The following is a 19,199-nucleotide window of genomic DNA, read 5'->3' on the forward strand; positions in this document are numbered from 1 at the left end:
GCAAATAGAATTAATTATTATTATTTTAAAAAATGACGCACACACCCAAGTAATAACGAACAGTAACAAATCCAAATGTGAGGCCATTTCTTCTGATCACTCAGGATCTCTATTTGATACAAGCAAGATTATCTGATGAAGTTATCCCTCATCATCCTAATAGATAATGCCATAGAGTCGCATTAATCTTAAGAAACTGTCCTATATTCTTCTGAGTATTAGCAAATTCAAGAAATGGATACCTTGTTCCATGAAAAGGGTCATTTTCTGCTTGGCCTCTTTGTACCTGAAAATGTTTAGTGAGTTTCTCCATTAGAGCTCACATGCTCCTGGTTCTGTTTACAAGAGAGAGAGAGAGAGAGAGAGAGAGAGAGAGAGAGAGAGAGAGAGAGAGGCAGAGGCGGAGGCAGAGGCAGAGATTGAGCCCACCTACTGCCTGCTGCTTTGAGAGACAGAGGCCATAGCTTGATGGGGTTTTATCCCAGGGTGATCTCTGGGATCGTCCCTGTGCATCCACATGATGCACAGGGGATCCCGGGATCAGGGAGGGATGATACTTCCCTTGCCCTGGGATATAGCCCTCCCCTCTGGCCCTGGTTTTTCCACGATCCCGGGCTGAGCCCGAGACCACGGAACGTGTAGCTAGTTGCCGCGGGTTGACCTGGCTCTGCACGATTTCTTGCAAGGAGCCGGGAGCTGCGCATGGGGCACAGCACTCCTCAGGAGCACTGCGCCCATCAGGGGTAGGTTGGGGGGAGCAGGGAAAGTACTTTTAAAAATTAAAAAAAACCACTTACCTTTAGCACACAAGCGTTCATGCGCTGCTGCCCCTTTAATTAAAAATATGGCGGGCACAACACCTCTCCTTCTGAGGTCATCGTGCGTCGCATGTAAACAGAGGAGAGATCTTGTGATAAACACATCGCGGGATCTTCCCTCCTCTGTTGCAGGCTACAGTAGGTTTAGCTAAGGCCAGAGACTAGCCATTGTTGCTGCTTGTTGCTGCTGCTTGTTTGAAGGAGAGAGATTCTGATCTCATACTGATGCTGAGAGACCCGCTATTGTGACCTCATGGTAAGGCTGCTTACCCAAAGGGGAGAGATTGGCCCTCGTGACATCATGTTGCCACTGTCATGTACTGTAGCTGCACCAGCTTTCTCTGGGAGATGAACGAGGTTAGTGCTAGGTATTTTACAAAGCTTTATTGCAAGCAATAAACACTTCTGTAACGCAAACTAGGCGCCCTCTGTGAAACTCTTCCTTAGGCAAAAACTATGCAAACTAAGTAAGACAATTGTCCATTCAAAGAAAAGGCTTTTCAAATGTTCATAGCTGCAAGGTGGTTGATGCATGGACGATTTCTCATGCAATCTGTCCGACTGTGTCTTTGCCGCTAATCTCGCTGAACATTTTAGTTTCCGGAGATTCTTAGCATCAAGTAAGGTTTCTGAATGTTCACCCCCGGAAGTTGACTCCCTGTCCCGTGAAAGCATAGAATTTGGCCTTCAGGAGATAGACTCAGGAGGAGGCAGATTCCCAGCTGGAGCGTCTCCCATGTGAACCTTCTCCCCCACTGGCAGTAACTAACTGGTGTCTGGCTCGGCGTCCTCTGAATCTGAATCTGTTTCTGATTGACCACTTGCCTCACCTACTCCTAGGGCGTTGCTAGACGTACCGGGTGTTCCGTCGTTGAGGAGCGGTGAAAGCGGCTTTTCCCGTTCAGCCGTGACGCCTCATGATCCACACCTGCCTTCGATTTATGGCGGAAGTTTGCGCCGGTTGTGCTGCTGCCGCCGCGAGCACGGTTGCGCAGCCACACCGGCCTGATTGCCGCGGCTTTTTTTTTCGCTCGGCGCACGGTTTGCGCACGTCCGAAAGACCGCAAACTTGCGCAGCCGTCAGCGATGCCGCCGCCGGCCCTGGCGGCGGCAGCGGCGGCAGTGCCAGTGCCAGCTGAAGTGCTGCTGGTGCTGTTGAGGGTCAACATTGATGCGCTCACTTCCTGATGGGGGTCGTGGCGGGTGTCATATGACCCGAGGTCAATCGTCTGCATGGCCACTCTGTGCCTACATCTCCCATCATGCCTCTGAGGTGTCGGCGGCGATGACCGCCTCTGTGCCCTGTGCCCCATCCCAAGGAGCCAACCCACATCTGGCAGAAACAGCTGCGCCAGCGGAAGCGCATTGTCCGGATGCAGCATATCAGGGCAGCAGAGGTGGCTGTGTGTGCGCGTCTGTGCGGGAAACGATAGCCAAGAGAGGGCAACTATGCTCCCTGACGAGGACCGTGACGATCTTTGCGCGGCCATAGCCATGCTGATCTTGCTTCTGTCGGAGTATCAGCGCCTCCGTGCACAGGTGGCTGCCAGGCGGCGGCAGTTGCGGGAACAACTGGGGAGGTGGCTACTCCGCCGCAGCAAGCTGCGGGCCGCCCTCTGCCGAACGAGGCTAGCCATGCTGGCCGCGTATGGCGACTACGTCCGCGAGACACGCCGCCGCTTCTGGGTCCGGCCGAGGAGCAAGGACTGGTGGGAGAACTTTGTCCTGAAGGAGTGGGACGATGAGCAATGGCTGAGCCATTTCCGCATGAGCAGGGGCACCTTTTTTGAAATCGTGGAGGAGTTGCGGCCGCATCTGGACAGGAGGTTGACTGTCATGCGTAGACCTATCCCAGTGGAGAAACGCCTAGCCATCACCCTATGGAGGCTGGCTACCCCTTGCGTCTACAGGACCACAGCAGAGCAGTTCGGGGTAGGCTGCTCTACGGCGGCACAAATAGTCCTGGAGGTGTGCTTTGCCATGGAAGTGACCCTCCTATCTCGTACAGTCAAGATTGGGAACGTGGCAGAGGTGAGTGGGGGATGGGGGATGGGGTGGGGGAATGCGCTGGGAACAGGCACTCACTTTTGCGGAGGTCCGCAACTTCGGAACAATGGCGCTGTCACTAATATGCCCTTTGTGTTTTCTGCCCCACAGATCATGCATGGTTTTGGGGAGCTGGGGTTCCCTCATTGTGTGGGCGCGGTGGATGGCAGCCATATTCCTCTCCAATCTCCGATACACCAAGCCTCAGAATACATAAACAGGAAGGATGAGTACTCCATGATTCTGCAGGGGACCTGCGACCACAAGGGGCGGTTCATCAATGTGGAAATAGGATGGAGCGGCAAGAACCATGATGCCTATGTCTTTGCCAACTCAGGCCTCTGTGAGACGATGGATGCAGGTGTCTTCGTGCCTACCCATCCAACAATCAGATTGCACGGCCAGCAGATTCCACCCCTCATTATTGCGGATGGCGCGTACCCTTTGCGTGAGTGGTTGATGAAACCCTATGGTGGGGCACTCACTCCACAGCAAGCCCACTTCAACCGCTGTCTTAGGCGAGCACGCCTTGTGGTGGAGCAGGCGTTCGGCCGCCTCAAGGGGAGGTGGCGGAGCATAGGCGTGCGCCTGGAGCTGGCCGAAGAAAACATCCCTTCGGTCATCAGTGCTTGCGTCATCCTGCACAACATCTGCGAAACCAAGGGGCACGCCATGCTCGTGGAGGCGGCGGAGCACAATTCTGTTGAGCTGGCTACTCTGGGCGAGCCCTACGTCAATGAGGCCAATCGCCACACCCGGGAAGGGCACAAGGTGCGGGATGCTGTCAGAGAGTTCCTGTGGGCTAACCGCCGCTGACAGCCTGCCTCATAAAATTGGACTGTGCTTCTTCCCCTGTGCAGTCCTTCCAGTCCTTTACCCCAGAGTAACAGCCGTATGCCCACTTGTGTGCAATCAACTCTAGGCTATGTACGCCCACATGTATGCAATAATATATATGCTATGTACGCCCACATGTATGCAATAATATATATGCTATGTACGCCCACATGCATGTTATTTACTGTTTACTCTGTACAGCACCATCTACAGTGATGGTGCTATATAAATTAGTAATAATAATAAACTCCAGTCAAACTGCGCAACGTGAAATCATCCTAAATGTAGCCCGAAGGGCAAACCGTGCTTATCACCATCGTCCGCTTATTTGCGGACGTCCGCAATCTCGGAAAACGTCAACAGGGGGAGCGTATGTCTCCGAAGGGCAAACCGTGCTTATTGGCATCGGCCGCTTCTTTGCGCATGTACGCAGTTCCGAAAAACGTCAACAGGGGGCGCGTACGTCAGGCCTACCCCGGTCAAGATGGAGCCTCGGAGGGTCGCCTACTGGCAGGAGCCCGAGATGGAGATGCTCCTTGAGCTCCTCCTGCAGTCTGGAAGGTCGGAGCGCCTCATGAGGAGCTCCAGCCTCCAGACTATTGATATTTTCAGGAGGGCTGCAAGGAGCCTCTCCATCGCGGGCTACTCCCGCACTGCTGAGCAGTGCAGGAGCAAGTTTAAAGGCCTAAAGGCGGCCTTCTTTGAGGCTCTGGAGTGCTACCGGGGTAGCCCTCCTAGGAGAGCCCAGCCCCCCTTCTACACCCTCCTGCACGAGTTGTGGGATCGGGCTGGGCGACCCTCGTGGGAGGAGCGCCGGCCAACAAGTAAGTACCCTTTGTATCACTGTGCCCCATCCCCCAACACTGCAGCCATGCTGAAGCTGCCCTGCACCACCTGCTATAATCATTGCCTGCCCCTCTGTGTGGTGGTTGCACTCAGCCTCATGCCAGTGCCTTGGCCAACTTGTCATTTCTCCATCCCAGCCCATGTATAATGCATGTTGGCAGCCAGGTGCAAAGCCCATCCCCCATCCTGGTTCCATGTAGGCAGTGGCCCCTAGAACTGCTTACCATGCCCATGTAATGTGGGTTCCAATGTGGCATCTCATTGCGCAATGAATGTCCTGGCCCACTAACTGATGCATACCTGCCTATTACCTTCACAGGGCTTCAACGTGCCCGCCTCCGGGCTGTGTGCCAGGAGGAGCCTGTTGCAGCTGAGGAGGAGCAGCACCCAGCAGAGGAGGGCAGTGGGGAGGGAGGCCCCCCTCCTGAGGCGGCCCCCCCAGAGCAACCTCCCTGCAGCCCACCCACCGCACCACCTGGTAAGTCCACAGCCCTACCACAAGCAGGGGTTGGTGCTGGTTCCACGCACCTTCTGTTTGGGGGCTTGGGGAAGAGGCTGCATTCATTGGAGAGGGAGTGGTGCACATCAGTCTAGTGGCATCCAAATGAACACGTATGTGGCCTCCTCCCTGCCAGGTTGTGCACCATTCCACCTGCCCACCCACTCCCTCACTACAGTTCTGGTTGTGCACTCCCCACTCCCATCCCTCACCTCCTCAACACCCCTTCTTTTCTGTGACAGGTGATGGAGCTGCTGTGGCTGTGACTCCAGACCTCGTGCGGTCGTTCAGCCGCTTAGAGGGGGCGGTGCGCAGAACAAGTAAGTAGTGACTCTAGTGTTTGGTGTGCTCATGGGGGGGTGCTGCAGCATACATCACTAATACCATCTTTCCTTTCGCAGTGCGCTCCTTGGAACGGAGGGTCACCCGCCTGGAGCGGGACGTCCGGGCCATAAAGACATCCTGCAGGCAGGATGCTCACGACCAGCAAGGCCCCTGACTGTGGCGTTTTTATTTTTTTATTACTGTTTTAGAAAGTAATGGTTTTCATAAAAATAAAGCTTTTCTTTGTTGTTGTTATAAAATAGTACAAATTTTCTAATGTTTATAAAAAAAAATAAATCTAATATATTTTGCTTAAAGGTGTGTGTGCGCTTCTATGCAGTGCTTGGCCAGGGTCCCTGGCAGGAGTAGGAGGAATGGTGAGCCACCCCACCCCACCCCACTCCACCCCACACTCAATACTACCTTCCCCCCTTCATGGGGAGTAGGGCTGGCGCTCCTTGGGATTACGCTTCGGCCACTCCCTGCGCTGCTGCTTGGCAGGTGGGCTGTGTGGTTCCCCACGCACTGCAGGGGGAGGTGCTGCAGGCTCCAGGTGCCTGCTCCTGGCCTTTCCATTCCCCCCCACCGCTGCTGGGGCTGCCTTGGCCCTGGTCTCAGGCCCCACAGCCGGTGGGGCTGCCTTACCCTTGCCGTGAGTCCCCCCAGCCGGTGGGGCTGCCTTGGCCCTGGTCTCAGGCCCCACAGCCGGTGGGGCTGCCTTGGCCCTGGTCTGAGCCCCCCCAGCCGGTGGGGCTGCCTTGGCCCTGGTCTGAGCCCCCCCAGCCGGTGGGGCTGCCTTGGCCCTGGTCTCAGGCCCCCCAGCTGGTGGGGCTGCCTTACCCTTGCCGTGAGGCCCCCCAGCCGGTGGGGCTGCCTTGGCCCTGGTCTCAGGCCCCACAGCCGGTGGGGCTGCCTTGGCCCTGGTCTGAGCCCCCCCAGCCGGTGGGGCTGCCTTGGCCCTGGTCTCAGGCCCCCCAGCCGGTGGGGCTGCCTTGCCTTTTGCCCTGCCTTTCCCCCCCTGGGATGGGGCACAAAGAGGTTGCTCCTGGGGTGGGGATGGGGTGTCCTCCCTCTGGGGTGGGGATGGGGTGTCCTCCCTCTGGGGTGGGGATGGGGTGTCCTCCCTCTGGGGTGGGGATGGGGTGTCCTCCCTCTGGGGTGGGGATGGGGTCTCCTCTCTCTGGGGTGGGGATGGGGTCTCCTCTCTCTGGGGTGGGGATGGGGTCTCCTCCCTCTGGGGTGGGGGTTCGGGAGCCTCCTCCCAGAGTGGGCCAGGGAGTAAGTGTTCCGCTGGGTCCCTGCCTCTCACTCCACCAGTTTGTGGGCCAGTAAGAGGCAGTGCCCTCACAGGGCGATCCCTATGCCTAGGGGGGCCAGTCCTCAGACCACGCATGCCACCGACCAGCTCCTCCAGACAGGTGGCTACCCTATCCACACAGCGCACCATTGCTGCCGCATTTTCAGCATCTACTTGGAGTTGCTGCCTTGCGATGTCCAGATATTCGCTGAAGTTGTCAGAGTCACGCTCAAGGATTTGGAGGATGCGGGCGTTGTCTGCTGCTGCCTGGCGCATGATCTCCAGAGCAGCATCTCCTCCTCTCCTCTGGGAGCGACGGTTGCGAATCTCTGCAAGGCGAGAGGCAGGTGACAGGGTGGCCCTGGGGTTTGCCACCCCTGGATCTGTGTGGAGAAGGTTGGCTATTCAGACACATGCGGCAGCACTGAACAGGGGAGGTGAGGATCAGGTGGAGTGTGCAGTGCCATACAGATACACCACCACCTTGGGCAAGCACACTGCTGCACATCTAGCCGCCCAATTGCACAAGAGGGCACAGCAGGTGAAGTGCCCCTTCCTGCCTGGCAGCGAAAGGGTGTGGTTGTGCGCCTAGAACTGCCCTTAGCAACTAAGCAGCTGGCAGTGGTGCTGGTGGGTGGCTAACTCACAACATTGCATTCCAGCCCCAGACTTCTGCTGTTCTGTTATCTGTGAGAGCCGTTCCCATGGCTGAGGAATGCTGACTCCCACTCCCACTCCCACAGCATCGACCTTGGTGCATCTGGGGAATTGCAGGCTCCTTCCCAAGATCTTCCCCCACTGCTCCCCTCCTGTTGGTGTGATGGACTGAAGGCAGTTCAATCACACCCACCCACCACACTAACTGCACCTTCCCCCATTCAGGGCATTCAGCACAGGGCACCTGCCAGGGTGCCGTGTAGATCCTTGCCTACCTACATCTGGCCACACACCTGTGTGTTAGTGCTGCCATGTCCCCAGCATGTCTGAGTGGTTGCAGGAGCACACATGCACACCTGAGGAGTGCAGAGTACTCACCAGGAGCACGTCCTCTATCTGGGCTGTCCCTGGAGCCACCTTCAGTGGGTTGTGGGGGGCCTGTCAAGGCAAAGTCAGGCCTATGTCACACTCATACCTCACCATTTGCCAGTCCACCCTCTACCAAGGATCAATGCCCATGGTTGTGGGGATGCTGTATGGTGGGCACATACTCACAGTTCAGTCCAGTCTGCCTGCTGGTGCCTTCACCTGCTTCGCTGTCAGAGTCTGCAGCTACATTACCGGATTCTTCATCATCTGGTGGCATGTAGGAGAAAGCATTGGAGGTAGGGGGAATGGCAGCTTCCCCTCCCCAGAGATGCAGGGGCCTCAAATGCAGCCCTTCCAGGCCCCCCTCCTCCAGGCATTTTGCGTGGAGAAGAGAGGATTCCCACTGGCATGGGATGCTGTGCTGGTGCCCCCACCTCCCGCCCCCTACCAGCAAGCCTTTGGGGTGGCTCTGCAGTCCCATTGCCGAAGTTGGTGGGGAGGTGTAGGGGTGGGCTTGGGGAGGCAGACGGGCACACTCACCAGCTGATGTGTCTTCGTCCACATCCCTGCTGAGTGAGGTGGTTTCGCTGGCGTCCTCACACATGTCCTGGGAGCCCACAGGAAGAGAGGGTGGTGGCTGAGTGGCTCGGGAAGTTACACGTGTGGACTGTGTCCGAGTAATTGTCAGACTGCCTGCCACGCGTTTGGGGCGCGTCGTGGTATCCCCACGGAGAATGGAATGTAATTTCTCATAGTAGGGGCACGTGGTGGCATTGTTGCCTGACCTCTCATTATGGTTCCTTACACGCCGGTACTCTGACCGCAAGCTCTTGGTTTTAGTGCGACACTCTTTGGCGGTTCGGTTATGGCCTCTCCTGGCCATCTCCCGTGCCACTTCTTCAAACACATTAAAGTTGCGGTGGCTAGCCCTCAGCTGCTGCTGAATCCTTTCTTCTCCCCAAATGTCCAGCACATCTAGGATCTCTTGGTGTCTCCATGTCACGCCCCGCCCTTTTGGCCCCATGCCTGATACCTATTCAGGGGCTAAGCAGAGAGAACGGGGCTCGTTACTTTCCGCATCGGAAGGGCAGGGGAGTGTAGTGAACCATTTTAAAGGGGCTTCCCTCACCTGCTGCCGGGTGGCCGCTGGAAGATGACCGCCCACCCTCGCTTGCTGCCCTCTGGCAGCCGGTTCCCTCCAGCTGGCTGCCCACCCACACCCACAGTAGCTCACCAGCCACTTTTCCGGTCCTCCGGTCCTGCGCGAAATGTAGTTATGGGAATAAAATAGCCGCTCCGCCGCGCTGCCCCAGCTGGCGGACTGCGCGCAAATGGTGGAGGCGGCTTGACCGAAGCCGCTGGCCACTCCCCTAAGCACGCCTTTTCCTGACCCTACATCTGCATGGGCACTCTGCATGGCCACTCTGTGCCTACATCTCCCATCATGCCTCTGAGGTGTCGGCGGCGATGACCGCCTCTGTGCCCTGTGCCCCATCCCAAGGAGCCAACCCACATCTGGCCGTAGCCATGGCAGCAGCCCACAAACAGCTCTGCCCTCTGCCAGCCTGGTACCCACACTAACAGGCAGCGTACAGCACCGCCATTATGCGGCCACGGTAGCTGCCCACCGCAAGGAGTCACCAGCCACTTTTGCGGTCCTCCGTTCCTGCGCAAACTGTCACTGGGGAAATAAAAAAAAAAAGCCGCTCCGCCGCGCTGCCCCAGCTGGCGGACTGCGCGCAAATGGCGGAGGCGGCTTGACCGAAGCCGCTGACCACTCCCCCTTAGCACGCCTTTTCCTGACCAGTGCCGACCGCAGTGACCTCACATCCTCCCACACGTACTCCGAATTACCGCGGGACAGCAGGAAAAGGCGCACTACAACTCACTTTTTTAAAGTCGGGAGAAAGAGGCTTCACCGCGGGATAACGGCGGATCCTCGTGAACGTCATCTGGAAGCCTCGACGTGGCTGCGGAAGGTAACGCGCGCTACAGCCTCGTCTAGTAACGCCCCTAGTACAGGAGCAATGGGGTTATACATGACAGCCACTGCTTGCTGTCATGTGACTTTCCTGAAGGAAAGTGACTGGCCATTGCGACCTTCCATGTTACTTGCATTTGTAGGAGAAAGAGTCACTAAAATCTGTGGGCATGCATTGCTGCCTTCTTTCACGAGAAAGGTGTCCTCTGCACCATGACCAAGGCCAGATCTACATCTTGTGTCAAATCATTACGAATGTGGAATCAAAAGCAGGACATAACACTATGAAAGTGGTAGATGGAATGTGGATTGCGCCCCAATCAGGGCACTTCAATATGGCTATAAAGCAGTAGTGTAGATCTAGCCCAGATAAGAGATCATACTTGCTGACTCTCCCATACTCTCAGATGCAAGCTTCACTTCTCAGACAAATCAGGCAGGCCCCACGGTCCACTGATCATTTTTAGGATACCTGCTGTCTGCCCTCCAACTTCAGTTCACTGGTAATGAGAGGATCTCTCAGTATACCTGCTTGCCTGCTAGTTATTTCTCTGTTTGATCCATCAAAGACTTAGCAGCCACTTTTGGAGTTTGAGAAAGCATCAGAGAGAGAATTTATGAATGGCTGTAAAGAAAACAGGGGGAAAATCAAAATCTGAAATCAAAATCAAAACAAAAATTCAACTAAAATTTAAATATTACCTCCTCCATAACCCCATGCCATAGTAATGGTATGCCAGTGTGGGTGTTTTCTTCTTCCAAATCTTTTTTTCCAATGTACACTTTTTGCTCCAAACCTATTATTCAACAAGCTGGTTTCTGCCTTCATCTAGAGGTGGGGGAACCTTAAACTGAGTATAACAGTTATGGGCAGTTGTACATGGACATATGATACTGTAGGAAAGAGGCAATTTTATTGTGTTTTTAGCAGAATTTGTTATATTTATTTTATTTATTTATAAAAGCATGTTATACTGCTTTTTGTCTCTGACAACTGCCCCTAAAGTGATTCACAAAGTCAAACAAAATAACCACAATGATCAAGGGGCTGGAGCAATTCCTCCAATATGAAAAGTTACAACATCTAGGACGGTTTAGCTTAGAAAAAGCATCAGTATGGGGAGACACGATTGAGGAGTACAAAACTATGCATGGTGTGGTGCAAGTGAACAGGGAGACATTCTGCTCCCTGAATTGCTTGTTTTTCCTCCTAAACCTTCTCCTCATCTCTCATTCTCTCTTACTGTCAATGATGTTACACTTACTCCAGTCAAGGAAGCTCGTAGTCTTGGCTTTATATTTGATTCCTCGCTCTCCTTTATTCCTCATATTGAGGCAGTAGCTAAATCCTGTCGTTTTTTCCTGTATAATATTGCCAGGATTCGATCATTTTTGTCTGTCTCTTCTGCCAAGACTCTTGTTCATGCATTGGTTATTTTCCAGTTGGACTACTGCAACCTCCTTCTCACTGGCCTTCCTTCTTCTCACATCAGTCCATTGGTTTCTGTTCACCACTCTGCTGCTAAGATCATCTTCTTGGCTCGCCGCTCTGACCATGTTACTCCACTGCTGAAATCTCTTCATTGGCTTCCAATTCACTTCAGAATCCAATATAAACTTCTCCTGTTGACCTACAAAGCTTTTCACTGTCTAGCTCCTTCCTATCTCTCCTCTCTCATCTCACACTATTGCCCCGCTCGTGCTCTTTGCTCCTCTGATGCCATGTTTCTCGCCTGTCCAAGGGTCTCTACTTCCCTTGCTCGGCTTCGTCCATTTTCTTCTGCTGCCCCTTATGCCTGGAACGCTCTTCCAGAACATTTGAGAACTACAAGTTCAATCGCAGCTTTTAAAGCTCAGCTAAAAACTTTTCTTTTTCCTAAAGCTTTTAAAACTTGATTTTGTTCTGACTTTATACTGTTAGTTTTACCCTACCCAGTGCCTGTTTACCCTACCCTGTTCCTGTTTGCATTCTCTTCCCCTCCTTATTGTTTTATTATGATTTTATTAGAATGTAAGCCTATGCGGCAGGGTCTTGCTATTTACTGTTTTACTCTGTACAGCACCATGTACATTGATGGTGCTATATAAATAAATAATAGTAATAATAATAATAATAATAATAATAATAATAATAATAATAATCTCCCATAATACTAGAACCTGGGGTCAACCCATGAAGCTGTATGATGGCAGCTTCTGGACAGATAAAAAGAAGCTCTACTTCATACAGTGCAGTTAAACTATGGAATTCACTGTCTCAAGATGTAGTGCTGGCTACCAACTTAAATGGTTTTTAAAGTGAATTAGACAAATTCATGGAGGAGAAGCCTTTCAATGGCTACCAGTCATGATGGGACTTCACATCCAAAACATCTGGAAGGCATGAGGTGGGGGTGTTAAAGAGAGCTCTTTTGGGCATTGCAAGATTTGCATGGGGGGGAAATAGCAACAATCACAGGATGATTCCATGGAATCTGTTTTTTTAAAAAAATAAAACCAAAAAGCTGACCTCCAACTCAGTTTACTGGATCAGGCAATTGAGCAAGGAAAACACAAAGCCGTCCTGCGATTGGAGAAAAGCGGGGCAAAAAGTTATCTTTGTGCTGTGATGTTCGGCTTCCAGCGGACACAGAAACTTCACACAAATCAAATGTCAAACTGGCTGATAATAGACAGGAAGGATTAGTGTTGACACAGCAGACCTGACCCCTTCCAGCCATGTAACTGTGCCTGAATGCAGCCGTGTCTGTCTGAAATCACCCCCACCCCCCAGGCATATGAGCAGTGGAAGTAGTAGGTAAAGATATAGGAAATGTGGTGCATTGGGACACTCTCATGCCTAATTGGGCTGACAGCTCAGTCTGCAATGGTGGACAGTGTTTATTTACTCATTGTTGCGTGATGAGCAAATAGAAAGATATGCCGGCTTTAGTCGATGCTGATATTGGTCCAAATGCTGTCTGGCTCCAGACTCAGTACACCAGGACAATGCAGCACAAAAACTTCCTATTCGCCATCACTTTTAAGTCTGTCCTGGCACAGAGATGCAATGACCTCAGATCACAGTTAAGTCTAATAAGGAATTTATCTTCATGGAAATGTGACCTCTTGCTACCAGAAGGCTACATCAGTACAAGTCACAATGGCCCAACGCGGATAAAAGTTTATCCTGGGCCAACTCCTGATACATTTTCTAAAGAGTTCTATAATTCTATAATCCCTCTAGTGGAAAGACTAGGAGTTGATAAAAGGTGCCAGTTGAAGCTTTTTGCAAGGTTATCATTGCTGTTCCCCACCACACACACACACAGTAAAAGAATGCAGTGCAATCTAATTGCCTTGAAGTGAGTGAGAGTTTAAACATCAAACATTTCCTTTCCTTTAAGCCAGGGTTGCTGGATTTTACCTTTCTTTCTTTCTTTCTTTCTTTCTTTCTTTCTTTCTTTCTTTCTTTCTTTCTTCTAAAACTGGAAGGCACACCATTTGCAATTTGAAATACCAAGGTCCTGTGCACACAGAGACAACTTTGAATGAATTTTTACTTAACACTTGTAAATGCAATCCTCCCTCTTCCATACAAAAAAAAGAGGAGAGTGACTCAGTGGGAGGCGATTCTAGGGATGTTGAAGAGATCTGCGGTGGAAACAAATGAGTTTGGATTTCTCTGAATCTGACCCATGGAACGCACAGCAGACCAGCTTTTCCTGAGTCGCATGGATTCCACAGACTTGAAAACTGCTTTTTTTTCCTTCTTTTTTTTTTTTTACTTTTGATAGTTTTACACAAATTTTGTCACAGAAAATATTTTTAAAAAACACCAGCCAAAAATGAGCATTCTGCCCCATAGGCTAAAGCATGAAAAGGCACATATTAGGAAGATTTGAGCATGGGGTGGGGGATTTGCACATTTGCATGGGATTTTTGCATTTTTGCAAGTGCAAATTTGCCTCAAAGTGAATTTGCGTAAATTCTGGAAATTGAGAAAAAATCCAATTCCATCAATGACTGGGGCCTTGGCTAGACCAGGCTATATCCTGGCGCGAACTCCGGGATTATCCCTGTGCATCCAGATGACACACAGTGGATCCCAGAATCAGGGAGGGATCATGCCTCCCTTGCCCCGGGATTCAGCCCTACCCTTTGGCTCCACTTTTTCCGCAGTCTCAGGCTGAGCCCGAGACCATGGAGTGTGTATAGCCCGTTTCCGCGGGTTAACTCGCGCAGAGCCAGGAGCTGCGCACGGGGTGCAGTGCTCCTCAGGAGCAATGTGCCCATTGGGGATAGGGTGGGGGGAGTGGAGAAATTAATTTAGATTTTTTTTAAAAAAACTTACCTTTGTGCACGAGTGTTCGTGCGCTCCGTCCCCTTTAAAACAAAAGGTGGGCACAAGGCCTCTCTTCCTGAGGTCGTTGCACCTTATGTGTAAACAAGGGCGAGATCTTGTGTTAATTTCAAGACGAGGTCTCCCCTCCTCTCCCCCAGACTGTCAGGTAGATCTAGCTAAGGCCTGGGACAAAAGACACCTTGCAATCCATGAAATGCAGACAGAATTGAGTTTACAAAATCCATACATCCCTAGTTTGTGTTGTGTGCTGATATTAGAGGTTTATGCCACTAATATTCCAAAGGTATCTGCTCTTAATCTTTAACTTCTCTGCATTTTATTGGGAACTAACTTTTAGTTCTGCTTTAATAACTTCAGCCTGCTTTCACCCTCCAGCCATATTTTAATGAATAAATAGTCTCCCTTGCAATTCAGTTGCATTTATATAGCTGCCCCCGGAACAGCTGCATTAAGTTTTATTACAAGTGGAAAGGACTGCAACCTAATCAGTTTAGTACACATGCAAAATGAAAGGCAACATTTTTGTAGAATATCCTCATAACACAACTGGTGCATACTGATTGTTTTGTGTGTGTGTGTGTGTGTGTGTGTGTGTGTGTCTGTTTTGGGGTTTTTTTAAAGGTCGCACAATCCAAATAACAGAGTTTAAATTAAACTACGTTTTCCATAGCGGCCACCAGCCAGACAAATCTAAGGGAGCATATACATGACTGGCAGAATTCTGAATGCATGTGTTGTTTTATTTGCTCCTTCAAACATTTCTGTAGACTGAATAATTCACAAGAACAGAGTACATCTGAAATGAAAAAAAGAAAAGAAAAGAATAAGAATAAAATTTAAAATGCTAGTTGGTATCATTAAGGAATCAGGTCACATAGCGTCATGCTTACTTTTGGTAAGAAATGTGTTTATTTATTACATTCAAGTCCTACCTTTCCTCCATGGAATGCAGGGTGCTGTGTAGGGATAGACAGAAAGTAGGTCTCTCAATGTTTTGGTCTGCAACTCGCAGCATTCCGGACCATTGGCTATGCTGCCAGGGGCTCCTGGGAGCTGAAGTCCCAAAGATCTGGAGATCTACTTTGGGTCACCTGGCGTACAGAGTTTCCCATCACAGCACTGATAAGCCTTAGACATGCTTAGCTTCAGCAAAGTTTGCTGCATCATCTGCCTTCACACTATGCCCTGGGGAGTAAAAGCCATACAAAAAAAAATTAAGGAGGACTTAAGAGGAATCTAATGCAATCCCAAATCTACTTAATATGGAGCATGTCAAATTGAATTTAGTGGAAATTAAACATGCATGGGAATATGCTGCATACAACCATGACATAACTTGAAGTTTTAATAGAGAAACATGAAAATATCCTTACGTTTAGTACCAATTCGAGGTAGTCAGTGGATGGTTTTCCCAAAACAGATTCTAGGAGGCGGATGAACAAGGACAAAAGTTATTCAAACTTCTACAAATGCTAAACTTGCAAATCCAAAAGGAAATAAAAGTTGTTCTCTGGATGATGTACAAAACCACTGTCCAGACCGGGACTTGGGCAATAAGTCTGCTTAAAGCAGATAATAAGATACTAGCTGCCAAACTCCCAAATATATGTCTACTGGAAACTGGCAGTCACAAGCAATAAACAAGGCCCTCAGTGCTTTCATATCAGAGAATTCTGCTGACAGGCACAGGGAAAACACAAGATGATTGAAGCTGGTCTTCTGATTAAAGGTTAGTTGGGATGCTTTAGTTTCTGGTAGGGATGGATGGACTCACCTCCATCTGGTTTCCCCAAGCAATTGCTGAGCTGCCACCACTGCATGGCTGCCACTTTGTGAATCCATGGCGACTCATGTTTTCTAGGAATGTAATGTTACATTAATGGCATCCATAAAGTGTCCACTTACACAGCATCACAGGCATAAATAGACCATTTATGCCTGCACTGTTGCATAAATGGCCCATTACAGACAACATTATGTTACATTAGATTTCCAGAAAATTGTTATGGAAAATGGCAGCTTACAGGAGTCCCCATTGCCACCTGCCAATCCCTCCTTCTCTCCTTGCAAGGACAGAATGAGCAGTTAGCAAGTGGCATGGGACTCCCACCCCTGCCATCTGTCAACACCTCATGCTCTCATTGCAAGGGCTTGACAGTTGGCCAGGGTAGGAATCCCCATCACCTGTCAACCCCTTGTGCTTTCAACTCTTGCAAGGAGACTGCGAGGGGCAGTGGTGGAAAAGTGAGGTGTTGTGTGTGTTTTTAAAAAGAAAAGAATCCTACTCCCCCCTCCCACCCCCGATGGGCATGGAGCTCCTGAAGAGATCTGTGCCCTATGCCTGGCTCCTCGCCTGGCTCCTTGTATCCCGGACAAACCAGGATGGCCGCACACACATCCCACAGTCTTGGGATCATCCCAAGACAGTGGGAAAAGTCAGGATACAAGTGTAAGGCCATACCCTGGGGAAAGGGAGGGATCATTCCTCCCTGCTCCCAGGATCCCCTGTACAACATGTGGATGCCAAGGGATAATCCTGGGACTATCCCCAGGATATCGCCCCATCTCCACCTATATCTACATGCGGCACCTAGGAAGAAGAGGACATACGTCCACCATTTTGTTTTTTCTTTTTAAAGAAAAAGGAGTGCACGAGTGCTCAAACGGCAAATGTGAGTGGTTGTTTTTTTTAAAAAAAAAAATCCCCGCTCACCCCACCCCACCCCAGTGGGCACAGAGCTACTCTCAAGGAGCCAGGACAACCCGCGATGCCTGGCCACATGTTCCACGGTCTTGGGATTATCCCGAGACCACGGAAAAAGCAGGCTGAAAGGGTAGGGCAATATCCCAGGCCAAGGAAGAGATCATCCCTTCCTGCTCCTGGGATGCCCTGTGCATCATGTGAATGCACAGGGACGATCCTGGGGCAATCCCCAGGATAGCGCCCCATCTACCTATGCCCTAAGAAGATCGCCAAACTGTCATGCTCTTATTTTGGAATTCATTGTAGAAATTATCCTAGCTAAACAGGAAGAGAAGGAGAAGGGAAATGCAGTGCAAAATGAACCCACAGAACAAAAAGAGAATGAAAGAGGACTCATCCAAACCTTAAAGTAGGGTGACCATACGTCCAGATTTGCCCGGACATGCCCGAAAAGGGGGGGCAAATCTGGGTACGGCCGGAAATGCCCATTTCACCCCTTTTGTCCGGGAAAAAATGTGCCAAAAAGGCCCTCCAGGCTTCCATCAGGGCCTCTCCTAGGTCGTCATCACTACAGCGACTAAGGAGAGGCCCCGATGGAAGCCTGGAGGGCCTTAAACCGCGCGTTTCCGAAACGCGTGGCTTAAGCCATGCCCACCTTGTCCAACCGGGCCTTTCCAGTCGACGTCATAGTAGAGGCCCGGATGGACGAGGTGGGAGTGGCTTAAGCCGGGCGCTTCCGCGTTTCGGAAATGCGCGGTTTAAGGCCCCCAAGGCTTCCATCGGGGACGTCATCACCACGTCGTCATTTTCCCCTGCATGTCCCATATTAATTCTAGAACAGTTGTGATGAAGACTGCATACACCACACTAATTGTGTAGTTAAGGACAGAAATACATAAGAACTGTGGTGGATCATACCAAAGGCCTCTCTAGCCCAGGGTTGCGTTTATATAGTGACCAGCCTGATGCCTTTGGGAAGCCCACAAACAGGGCATGAAGGCAAAAGCACCCTCCTGCCCAGTTTCCCCAGAAACTGGTATTGGGGTGGGAAACTGCCTTTGATAATGGAGGCAATATATAACCATCACAACTATTAGCCATTGCTCCATTCAGTCGTGCTTATGAGCAGTAGAGATGTGCAAATCAGCAAACTTGACTCATTGAATTTCTCTCCGATTTCTGCCACAAAATGGGTTCCGATTTAGGAGACAGTGTGGTGTAGTGGCTAAAGTGTTGGACTGGGAGTTGGGAGTTCCAAGTTCTAGTCCCCACTCAACCATGGAAACCCACTGGGTGACTATGGGCCAGTCACAGATTCTCAGCCCAACCTACGTCACAGGGTGGTTGTTGTGAGGATAAGATGGAGAAGAGGACAAATATGTATGCTGTAGGGGTGTGCACGGACCCCCCGATCTGCTTTTCTTCCAGATCCGCAATTTGTGGATCGGGCCGCTTCGCTCCACCCCACTCCACCTATAGTCCGCTCCGCTCCACTGCAGAGCTCCGGATCTGGATCAGAGCTCCGCTTTCCCCCCCATAGGCTTGCATTGAGATCCAAAAAAGTCTACAACTTTTTTTCTGTTAAAGTTAGAAACCTCAAGTTTAGCAGCATGACACCCCATGGACATATACACATTCATGCCAAGCCTCAAGCCAATCCCACCATCCCCTGATTTTTGGCAGGGCTTTAACCACCCATAACCCCAATTCACACCCCTTTCGATATCTCTGTCAATTTTCATGTTAGAAACCTCAAACTTGGCATCATTATAGATTATCCATGGATACACATGCAAGCCAAGACTCAAGCCAATCCCATCATCCCCTGATTTTTGGGGAATTTATGAAAATCGGACACCCCATTTTCAGACATGGACTGTTCCCCGACATTTTGACAGATAAAAAAATTGGACTGTGATCACAGCCATTACTAAACAACAAAATAATAATGTCAATAGCAGTACTAATTAATATTAATAGCAACAATAACAACAACAACAACAACAACAACAAGGATTTGAACCACAATGAAAGCCTGCCTGACTTCACTGAATAGGAAAAGCCAGGAGAGCTTGGGCTATGGGGTGTAAATATAAAATGGAATAAATAAATATAAATAAACAAAGGAGGAGTAGAATTAAAAGCAGCAGTGTTGCTGAATAAACAACAGGAAGAATTTTTTTTAAAAAGGCTATATCTGTCTTTTACCAGTAAGAGGGAAGTGGACGTGCCCAGGGGGAGGGGGAATTATGCCAATTTGACTGTCCCTGTCTAGGGACCACTCTTTAAGAAGCAAACTTACACTTCAACTCATGATAGGCATTAGTCTCTCTCCACTGGTTAACCTTTGGAGGACTCTGATGACCCTCCAGGGCAGGACACAGTGTATGTGTGCATTGGGCACGTCCACATGCCCTAGGGGACCTCATCCTCTTGCACCACATCTATTCAGTTGTTCACCAAGGTTAGGGTGGGT

The 19,199-nt window shown here is 50.5% G+C and overlaps 1 protein-coding gene across 1 annotated transcript; it reads left to right on the top strand.

Annotated features, from left to right (window-relative positions):
* Positions 1–1,896: 1,896 nt before the first annotated feature.
* Positions 1,897–5,312, top strand: LOC134398243 (uncharacterized). Its single transcript, XM_063125494.1, has 4 exons — positions 1,897–2,849; positions 2,976–3,635; positions 4,867–5,025; positions 5,289–5,312. Exons 1-4 carry the CDS (start codon positions 2,268–2,270, stop codon positions 5,310–5,312), a joined length of 1,425 nt encoding a protein of 474 aa, XP_062981564.1. The 5' UTR covers positions 1,897–2,267.
* The last annotated feature ends 13,887 nt before the right edge of the window (positions 5,313–19,199 follow it).

This window comes from Elgaria multicarinata, chromosome 4 (genome assembly GCF_023053635.1).
Source record: "Elgaria multicarinata webbii isolate HBS135686 ecotype San Diego chromosome 4, rElgMul1.1.pri, whole genome shotgun sequence".
NCBI classification, from domain to species: domain Eukaryota; kingdom Metazoa; phylum Chordata; class Lepidosauria; order Squamata; family Anguidae; genus Elgaria; species Elgaria multicarinata.